Genomic DNA, 11,406 nt, shown 5'->3' with positions numbered 1-11,406 from the left:
TTGTTGTTGTTGTTTATTTCATGGTGAGATGTTTGCATAATTAAAAAATCATACTAGAATACATCCAAAACAGCTTTGTCAAAACTGCAGTAGTGCATATAACCCTCGTTGTATGGAAAGACTTTTCAATATATATGAGGGATGAATAGCTTTAACAGAACCAATTTCCAGATGCTCAGCTTATACATTTAAATTTTCCTAAAACTGATACCTAGGAAAAGACATACTGTCAAGGCATCATGAGGTTCTTCTTCCTTTTCATAATTGCCTTTCTCCCACTTTAAGAAAGAAACAAATCTCTCACTCATCCAAATCTTAATAAGGTGTTGTGGCAGTTTTTTTAAATGGCTACAAGTTCATCAACACTCCTTTCATAGAGAGGTGGAGTCTTTATCTCCTCCTCTTAGATCTGGGCTAGATTATGACTCTATTTGACCAATAGAGTACAACAGAAGGGCTGAGTTCCAGGGCTAGGTCATAAAAGACAATGCACCTTCTGTTTTGTTTGCTGGAATCCTTCCCTGGCCCTTAGTCCTATAAGAATTCTCACTGCTCTGGCCATGATGTTGTAGCCCAAGCCACATGGAGAGGCTACTTGTGAGCCCTCTGATGGATGGTTTCAATGGAGCTAGCCTTTAGCCATCCAGCCCAGCACTGAACATACAAGTCAAGGAACTTCCAGATAATTCCAGTCCCAAGCCTTAAAGTCATCCAAACCTTTGATTCTTCTCATCTGAAGACCCAGACATCATGGAGGAGAAATAAGACCTTACTACACACTGATCAAACTCCTTACCCACAGAATCTGTAAACACAACAAAGTGGTTGTTTTATGTCTCTGAGTTTGAGGGAAGTTATGCAGCAATAGTAACTGAAACAGGTTCATTGGCCTAGGGTTTAAAAACCTCCAGGGTGACAAAGGGACAGTTTGAGAAACTGGAGTAGATGTTGATAAAGGAAAGCACTCGAATTACTGGGTAGCACATAGTGTTGCATGTCATATGGTTTCTGATTCTTTGCCTTCGACAAAATTATGAGAAGATATTATGGATTTATCAGATCCTAGATAATTCAAATAACTTTTGATGGTTGGTAGCTATGTGACTTTTAGTGTATAAGACAGCAGGGATTGAAAGCATACATGACATTGCTATAACAAAAATTCTTCTATTCCTTTTTATGCAAACAAGAGTTCTCTATACAAATAAAGATGGAATGGATGCTGAATCATTTATCACTCTAACAATAAGTAACAGTCATCCATGATCGTATGAACTGATTGACAAAAAAATAAATAGCCTTAACCATCTCTTTAAGAACTGCATTCCCATAAAATCATACTTCATATGTGATACTTCATATATGATCCTGTTAAAATGTGTGATACATTTATATTATTTGATCAGTTGGAAACCAACAATTTAATGACAGCTCAAACTAGAAAAAAATTTGTGTAACTTTCAGAGCCTGTGGTTATAGAAAACTTTTTAATGTTTACATTTAAATATATACTCATATTCCTGGTGTTAAAAATATGAAGTTCGATTAAAAATATCCATGCGTGGGGCTTCCCTGGTGGCGCAGCGGTTGCGCGTCCGCCTGCCGATGCAGGGGAACCAGGTTCGCGCCCCGGTCTGGGAGGATCCCACATGCCGCGGAGCGGCTGGGCCCGTGAGCCATGGCCGCTGAGCCTGCGCGTCCGGAGCCTGTCCTCCGCAACGGGAGATGCCACAGCAGAGGGAGGCCCGCATACCACAAAAAAAAAAAATCCATGCGTAAATTATGTTATATTAATATAAACCCTATAGAGAAAGGAAAGGTGAATTGAAAATGGGAGGAAATACTTTAAATTTTCACCTGTTAAAGATGAGCATGTTCAACTATTTTTTAAAGCAGATAATGGTCATTATAGAAATAATTAAGCCATTTAGAGTACATTGGACACAATTTAAATAATGATGACATATTTTTGTTTTGAAATACCAATGTTCATAGTGCAGTATAAAGTAGATCCTTTGCAACTGTTTAAATTTATGATATCAAGTTAAAAATGTATGAAGCATCTTAATTTCTTTACTACCTTTATCTCATTGAGCCTTTTAAATCTCTTCCTACAGCCTAAGCAGCTCTCTTTTCATCTTAGTCTATTGTCTCATCATCTTTTCTTTCCTCTTTTGTTTGATAGAGGACACGTTTTTGAGAATTTTATTGAGAACACAAAACAGATGCTTTCAAAAATGGACTTTGGATCCCTTTAGTTAACTGTTTTTATCTTACACAAATTTTTGTCTTTTTATCTTTAATGAACCAGTTACTATTTCTTATATTACATAATATTTTCACAAGGTATTTGTTGACTTTTTTCCTTTGTTGATTCACGTGCCTCTGATTGTCCACTTCCTCCTCAGAAGTATGATTGCATTGCCTGTGAATGTAGGCAGTAGAAGTAGGTAGGAATTCCCAATGTATTTCCTCCCAACCTTGCTATATCTTTAAGAATTCTATATGTGATTAGGTTAATGCAAATTCTTCCTACAGAATAGAAGACCTTGACCAGTATTCCTGCTGACATTATTGGAATAGTGCATTGCTTTAGATGATTCTAATGAATGTTCCTATAATAAAGCAAATTGGGAATTATTAACCAGTCACCCTGATAATCTTCAAGTTAGGGATGAGAAGCTTTCAAATGTTTATACCAATGTGCCCACCCTTGTTTGCATAGAGTCATAAGGGGAATGGAGTGTGTTGAGAATGTGCCATGTTGGCCACACTTTATGAAGATGGAAACAGCAGAGAGCAGTAACTCACAAGTGACAGGAAGAGGCGTGTGGCAATGAATCCCAGCTCACAGTTCACTGAAAATCAGCATGCTCTAAAATGCTGATCTTTGATTCGAGCATTTTCTCAGCCCAGCTGCTGCCTAAGAATATTTAATTAGAAGAAACACAATACTCTTCAAGCCATGATGTTGGCTAACATCCATTTGTATCTGGTTCTTACTAAGGCCTATATTTAATGCCATCAGAGCTCACTCTGGGGAGAGTGTGAGCCTAACCTCTTAGGGCCAAAAATATCCCCCAGGCACAAACACAAATGTGGGTTCCATTCCACACTAAGTTGAGGAAACATTATTTTCCTATAATCAGCAAAGTTGTAAGGAAAACAAGCACTAAAAGGCAGTTCTCCAAATAGTGTTGAGCTGTGTACACAACACCTATGGTATTTTCTGCTCAGTCTTTCCTGGATCCACAGGGCTATCGAGGGAACTTCCATGTAAGTGCAATATGACCCCCACCTTCCTCCCACAGTCAACTGACCCAGAGGTGGGCACCTGATCCCAATGAGACCCATCTAGTGTCCCATCTCTCCTGCTACAGCAGGTTGTTCTGAGGTGAGCACCCATATCAAACTGCGCCAGCAAGTCCCACACTGCACATTTGGACTTGGGACTGAAGGAGTTAGATCAGTCTCTTCTCAGTGGTGAAGAGGGAAACTCATGCCACTGTTTCTGCCACATGGAGAAAGCCAGGCAGCAGCATGAGAGATTGTTCCGGTTGTAAAGGGGTCCCATCTGCATCCTGGCCATTTCTATAGCTGGAGTCTTCAATTCTTCCTTAAACTCCCTGAGAGAACCAAGAATGTTTAAAATAAATTCCCCCCCTTTTTTTTTTATCAAAATGTTTGAATTTGGTGTCTGGATTTGCAAACTGTGGATTCCTGATTTTAAAAATCAGATTTATCAAGCCTGACTGCCACCGAGTGACTGTCTTTATTTTTATGAACTAGAAAATTGTATCATTCCTCTCAGTCATTGAAACATTCCTCTTTCCCATTCCTTATAGTTTTATTTTTTGCTACACTTGGGGTTAGAAAATCCTTTTTTCAAAATGGCTTCTTGTGAACAGTGATTGCTCTGAGGGTTTATCTAGATAGGACTGTTTCCATATGCACAGTGTTTGATTGATACATGCAGTAAAATATCCAGCACTGTGACTTTTACTGCCAAAATTCTCTTAGAAATGGAAACCAGAACAGCTTTTTTTTAAGATAGGCCATATGCCAAGATTTTTTCTTCATTTAAGGAAGAATATAGGAAGTAAAATAAATGAAAGAAAAACAAGTCACAGCCCCAAGAACTGTGCACTGCTAGGCAGCAGCTGCTCCACAGGGACAGAGCACACCACACAGCATGAGTAAGATTCACCAGGAAGCTGAGGCATCACCGTCCCTGCCCCAAAGGTGGAGGGCATGAGAATGGGTTTCTCTGTAATGAGAGGAGATGCTGTGTGTGTGCATGTGTGTATGTGTTCGGTCTCTCAATCAATTGGATTTATAAATAAAAAAGAGAAATTTCTCCCAGGAGATGCATCTACAATTAGTAGAAGCTAATGAAGGCAGTGTGGAGGGGGAGTGGTAGTCTCACTGTCATAAACAGTCAGCCGTATCCAGCTTTGGCATAGCTCCTCTTCGATCTTGTTATCTTGCCTTTTCAGCCTCCATTCTCAATTCAAGTTCAATGTCACTCGCATGCACACATGCTACGGGAGAGGAATCCTCTCCTGGGGATTCTTTCATGTTCACAGGAACTCCTGCTGGAAACGTGGTTCTCTTGAAAGGCATACACATGAACAGAATGGAGGTGGCCATTCGTCCCACGCTTTCTGAAATATACCAGGTGCTGAGATTTCCATCTCCATCTTGCATTTGAAGATAGATGTAATTAAACCTTTCCTCCTACTCTCCCGTACACGAGTGCTGTTTAGCTCTTACTGTCTGAGAGTTTCTTGCATACACCTGGAAATAAATATCAGTCCCTGGATACACAGCCATGAAGCCTATGCACCAAGATCTCAGACCCTTTCCCCATTTTTGTCATTTCTTCTGTTCATCCAGAAGATGCTGCTCTTGCTGCAGATGTTGACTGCAACGTCTAGCAGGTGGAATTAATTAATTGTCAATTTGGTCAAAACAAGCAGCCTTACTGTATTTGCTTTAGATTCTTCTCCTTTGTGGTTATTTACAGCCGAGGAAACCATGAAATTAGGCATTGAGGAGCAGTTATTCTATAAAAATGGACAGCCGGCCTTCCCTGGTGGCGCAGCGGTTGAGAGTCCGCCTGCCGATGCAGGGGACACGGGTCCGTGCCCCGGTCCGGGAAGATCCCACATGCCGCGGAGCGGCTGGGCCCGTGAGCCATGGCCGCTGAGCCTGCGCGGTCAATTACAGGACTAGAACTCAGGAGCTGAGCCCCATTGCCCAATAAGTGTTTGGGGTAAGTTATCAGAGCATGCCCAGGAATCATATCAGGAAAATGCCTTCTGAAATTTGTTGGTCTGTGGTTCTTTGTCCAAAAAGTTCCTAAGTATAAGACCCAGAACAAGAGGCCACAGATGACTGGCAAGGGAAAATCTTAAAGGAGTTCTTCTTTTGCCAGACTCTTCAGTTCTGGTTGTTAAATGAAAGAGAAGATGAGCAGGGCTGTATGGGTTTTAGACTCTCTATAGGATCCAGCAAAATTGCAGATGTGGTACATGTGCCCACATTAGCATTGCAGCATGAAATATGATTTGAGACAGGGAGTTAGAAACCAGCTCAGGTCAAGCTGAGGTTTCACTTAGAAAAGGTCTTTATCATCCATTATTAAAAACATCAGACAGGCTTCCCTGGTGGCGCAGTGGTTGAGAGTCCGCCTGCCGATGCAGGGGACACGGGTTCGTTCCCCGGTCTGGGAAGATCCCACATGCCGCGGAGCGGCTAGGCCCGTGAGCCATGGCCGCTGAGCCTGCGCGTCCGGAGCCTGTGCTCCGCAACGGGAGAAGCCACAACAGTGAAAGGCCCGCGTACCGGAAAAAAAAAAAAAAAAAAAAAAATCAGACAATATGATGAACATGTTGGCCTGGATGAAATTCCTTTTGAAGAGCTTGAATCTTCTAGGAGCAAAGTTCAGTGGTCCTATCAACCAGTACTGCAAAACTGCAAATATCTGAGAATCAAGTTGGAGCATAGGAGTTCAGGTCCAAGAACTTTTCTTAAGAAGAAGGACAGGCTGTATGTGGCACATGCTCTATGGCAGCGGCTACTCCTAGCACTGATTACAAGCGTGCAAACCAGCAGCTAAACCTGGAAACCCCACACTTCCTTCAGGTAAAGCAATATGCATGGGGACAGGTTAGTCACAGTTAAAACTTATTCAGGGCCCCTTAATGAGCAGAGCTTAGGGCAAGGGAAACCTAACCAGGCTTAAGCTCTATAGTCTGGAGCACATCATTTATTCCTCTGACACTGTTTCCTTAAACATAAAAGGAGGGGATTGAATTAAATAAGCTCTAAGGGCTCTTTCTGGGAGGAAAAATTAAGATACTCAATTATATAGTAGATTTCAGGGAACTCAGTGGCATATAAGGTTTTTTAAAAAATTACTTCTGTGATAAATGACATACTTGGAACGTTATTATTCAATAATCGGGTGCTGGACAGCAGACAGCATACTCCTAATATTTTCTCTCGAGTCTTAAAAAGTGATGTGGCAGAGATGATCATTGTGTGAGCTAAGTCCATTATTGAAAATATGACATGTATTTTAGACACCCCTGCTTATGACAAGGTACATTTTGGTCACATCTCTTAAACTGGCTCTTAGCCAGAAAAAAAAATTATTTGAGCTCAAAATGGAGGATATTACAAAGATTAATTAGACATTATAACAACTTTAAGTGACGTCAGTGCCTTAGGGATTAGGAGATGAGTATTTAAATACACAATGTGACCACTGAATCATTTGTGCACATGAGAACTATATGAGTATAAATTGCAGGCAGGCTTCTGCATATGTTTGCCAACAAAAGCACAAGTGCTAAATTCACACTAAGTTTGGGCTTTTAAAAGAAATTCAAGACTGATTTAGAAAGAATGAAAGAAACTACTACCTAATAATTATTAAAAGTAGACACAATAAATGAAACCAAAAATTGTTCTTTGAAAAGATCAATAGTTCTTTGATGAGTCTCTAGCCAGACTAAGGAAGGAAAAAGAGAGAAGACACAAATTACTAATAACAGACATGTAAGAGGAGACATCACTACAGATCCCACGGAAATTAAATAGTAATAAAGAAATACTATTAACTACTCTATCCCCAGAAATTTGATAACCTAGATGAAGTGGACCAATTCCTTGAAAGACACGATCTAAAACTCACACAAGGGAAAACAGACTGAACAGGCCTATATCCATTAAAAAAATTGAACCAATCATTAAAAACCTTCCCAAACTGAAAGTACCATGCCCAGATGTGTTTCCTAGTGAATTCTGCCAAACATTTATGGAGGAAATTATACTAAATCTCTTTCAGAGAATAGAAGCAGAAGGAATACTTCCTAACTCATTCTATGAAGCAGGTATTACCCTAATACCAAAACCAGACAAAGACATTACAAGGAAGGAAAACTACAGCCCTCATAAACATGATGCAAAAATTTTCAATGAAATATTAACAATTCGAATCCAATAATAAATAAAAAGAATTACACACCACAACGAAGTGAGATTACATATTTTGACAGTTGTGTGACTGAGGTTCCATTTTCTTACTGGCCAGGTACAGTCTCAACTCCTATAGACCACCTGCCATTCCTTCCTATGTGACCGTCTCACAACAACATGGCAGCTTATGTCTTCAAACTCACAAGGAGAATTTTTTAATTTTAAATTCTCCACAAGAATTTTGTAATTAACTAAAATTAACTACTATATCAATTAACTAAAATAATTAACTTAAGTTAATTTAGTTAATTTTTTACTTTTTTTGTTTTACTTAATCATAGGAGTGGCATCCCATTACCTTTGCCAGATTCTGTTGTCTAGAAGCAAGTGCCAGGTCCCACCTACACTCAAGGAGAGGGGATTGTACAAGGTGTAACACCAGCAGGAGGAAATCATGGCACCCTTTACCTCTGCTTCTCTTTGACTTTGCACTGGAGGTCTTAACCAAAGCAATAAGAAACTAAAAAGAAATAAGAAACATAGGGATTAGAAAAATAAAAATAAGATAACCATAATTCACAGAAAACATATTTATATTTAAAACTCAAAGCAATTGATAAGCAAGTTATCAGATTTAATAAGAGAGCTGAGTAAGGGAGCTAGATATAGAATGACATATAAAAATCAATTGCATTTCTTTATACCAATAGCTAACTGTTAGTAAACATTAGTCAAAAAAGATACGGTGTACAGAGGTAACTTTAAGTTAGCAATAAGTTACCTACAGAAAAAAATGTCGAAAAAATGGTGTACACAAACTATATGGAGAAAATTAGAAAACTATTGGAAAACATTAAGGAAGCCTGAAATAAGTGGAATACCATGTTCAAAGATAGGAAGATCCAATATTGTAAAAATATAAATCTCCCAAATAGTTAATCTATAAAATCAATGGAACATCTATCAAGATTCAACACATTTGTGTATGTGTGCATGTGTGTGAGTCTCTGATATGTTGATACATTTCTTAAGCTGTCCTCTCTCAAGGAAAAGGACAAGAATAACCAAGATAATTTTTAAGAACAAGATAGAAACATTTGCTCTATTTAATATAAAGCTTTAACATAAAGTTATATTTATGATATTTTTGTTATATCTATATTATTAGAAAATTACATTTATTTATTAATTTTGTGTTAAATTTGTTGTTGTAAAATTATGTTTGTGAATGAAGTGTGTTTCTTGCTGTGAAAATGGACACACCAAAGGACCAGAATAGAAAGCCCAGAAATAGACCATAAATACATGGATTGCAGATCACTGGAGCTGAGCCAATGTTTATTAATAAGGGGGAAAAATATAAAACGGTATTCTTAGCACATGCAGTGCACAAAAGTAAATTCAAGGTCTAACAAATGGTGTATCTAACACCTAAATGTGAAGAGCAATTTTTTTTTAATTTTTGGAGGAAAATATAATGTCTTTATTACTTGTAGTAGGGTGATATAAAAAAATATTTTAAATTAAATTTTCACACTTCTGTCTAACAAAAGACATCGTAGACAAAGTTAAAGGGCAAGTTACAGTCTGGGAAAAGATATTTGCAACAAAGAATTGCTTCCAGATAATTTGGGGTGAGGTAGAGGGTAGAAGTGACAGATGTGGAGGTGGACTGGTTCTGAAGCACAAGGAAGAGGGCTAAGTAAAATCTATCTCAATTTTCCAGTTGAAGCAACTCAGATTTGTTCCTCCCACTTCTGCACTCTATTGTAGAACTTGTATGATAATATTATTGTTTGCTTATGAGTCTGTCTTCCCCACTAGACTTGGCATCTTTTAATCTAAGACTCGAGATTTTTAATCCACAGCCTCAGTAACAAAGGGGCTACAGTTCTGGAGCCTGAGTTTCTGCCTGGCTCAATCATTTGTTGGCTGTGGGAGCTTATGCAGGTTATTTCATTGCCGTGGCCCCAGTTTGCTCACTTGTGTGATGATGGAAGTAATAATAATAAAGTCTGCCTCAACATTCATTATATCAAATGAGTTAATACACATAAAGCATTTAGAACAATGCCTGGACACAAGCATTTGTGGAGCGAATTAACCATACAGGTAACAAGGGCAAACTTTTCTTTACGTCTCCCTGAAGGAAGTTAAACTGCACCATTTCAATGGCATTTCACCCACAGCTCAAAACAAATAAGTACCTGACAAATATTTCTTTTCTTTCTTCCATTCCAAAAATCACCAAAGATGACAAAGATGATACAAGGTTTTTTCAGAATTTTGAGGAAGAAGTAATAAATAGTGGGGATGGTACCTGGAGTTAGCTAAACTGTAAGGTAAGGGCACACTCCTCCCAACTGCCAATGCTAAATAAGGCTTTTGACTCCAAAGGCAAGGAGTTATGGTCCAACTACAAAGAGAGAAGATCATCCCCATTTCTGAAAACAACTAACTTTGAGGGTTTCCCAAATCCATCCTCAGATTCCATAATTCACTAGAAAGACTCACAGCTCATTGAATGCGGCGGCAGCTCTGTAGGTTGCTGTTTTCTCCTCCAGTGGACCCGGGCCTGCACCCCAGCAACCATGTCTAAGGGACCTGCAGCTGGCATTGATCTTGGCACCACCTATTCTTGTGTGGGTGTTTTCCAGCACGGAAAGGTGGAAATAATTGCCAATGATCAGGGGAACCGAACTACACCTAGCTATGCCGCCTTTACTGATACCGAACGATTGATTGATCGGCGATGCTGCAAAGAACCAAGTTGCAATGAATCCCACCAACACGGTTTTTGATGCCAAACGCCCCATTGGACGAAGATTTGATGATGCTGTTGTCCAGTCTGATATGACGCATTGGCCCTTCATGGTGGTGAATGATGCAGGCAGGCCTAAGGTTCAAGTAGAATACAAGGGAGAGACAAAAAGTTTTTATCCAGAGGAGGTGTCATCCGTGATTTTGACAAAGATGAAGGAAATAGCAGAAGCCTACCTTGGGAAGACTGTTACCAATGCTGTTGTCACAGTACCCGCTTACTTTAATGATTCTCAGCGTCAGGCTACCAAAGATGCTGGAACTATTGCTGGGCTCAATGTACTTAGAATCAACGAGCCAACTCATTGGCTGCTGCTATTGCCTATGACTTAGACAAAAAGGTTGGGCAGAAAGAAATGTGCTGATCTTTGATTTAGGTGGTAGCACTTTTGATGTGTCAATCCTCACTATTGAGGATAGAATCTTTGAGGTCAAATCTACAGCTGGAGATACCCACTTAGGTGGAGAAGACTTTGACAACTGGATGGTCAACCATTTTATTGCAGAGTTCAAGCACAAGCACGAGAAGGACATCAGTGAGAACAAGAGGGCTGTCCGTCGCCTTCGTACTGCTTGTGAGCGTGCTAAGCGCACTCTCTCTTCCAGCACCCAGGCCAGTATTGAGATTGACTCCCTCTATGAAGGAATCGACTTCTATACCTCAATTACCCGTGCCCGATTTGAAGAACTGAATGCTGACCTGTTCCGTGGCACACTGGACCCTGTGGAGAAAGCCCTTCGGGATGCCAAGCTAGACAAGTCTCAGATCCATGATATTGTCCTGGTGGGTGGTTCAACCCACATCCCCAAGATTCAGAAACTTCTACAGGACTTCTTCAACGGGAAAGAACTGAACAAGAGCATCAACCCTGATGAGGCTGTTGCTTATGGTGCAGCTGTCCAGGCAGCCATTCTACCTGGAGACAAATCTCAAAATGTTCAACACTTGCTGCTGTTGGATGTCACTCCTCTTTCCCTTGGAATTGAAACTGCTGGTGGAGTCATGACTGTCCTCATCAAGAGCAACACCACCATTCCCACCAAGCAGACGCAGACCTTCACAACCTACTCGGACAACCAGCCCGGTGTACTCATTCAGGT

The 11,406-nt window shown here is 39.9% G+C and overlaps 1 protein-coding gene across 1 annotated transcript in view; it reads left to right on the top strand.

Annotated features, from left to right (window-relative positions):
* Positions 1-10,076: 10,076 nt before the first annotated feature.
* LOC102974358 (heat shock cognate 71 kDa protein-like) overlaps positions 10,077-11,406 on the top strand; it is a 1,856-nt gene continuing 526 nt past the window's right edge. Inside the window, 4 exon segments of the mRNA XM_055091105.1 lie at positions 10,077-10,226; positions 10,228-10,611; positions 10,614-10,649; positions 10,652-11,404. Coding sequence (XP_054947080.1) covers positions 10,077-10,226; positions 10,228-10,611; positions 10,614-10,649; positions 10,652-11,404 — 1,323 coding nt within the window.

Source organism: Physeter macrocephalus, chromosome 15 (genome assembly GCF_002837175.3).
Source record: "Physeter macrocephalus isolate SW-GA chromosome 15, ASM283717v5, whole genome shotgun sequence".
Lineage (NCBI taxonomy): Eukaryota > Metazoa > Chordata > Mammalia > Artiodactyla > Physeteridae > Physeter > Physeter macrocephalus.
Note: the sequence above shows the minus strand (reverse complement) of the source record. Positions and strands in the feature narration are given on the sequence as shown.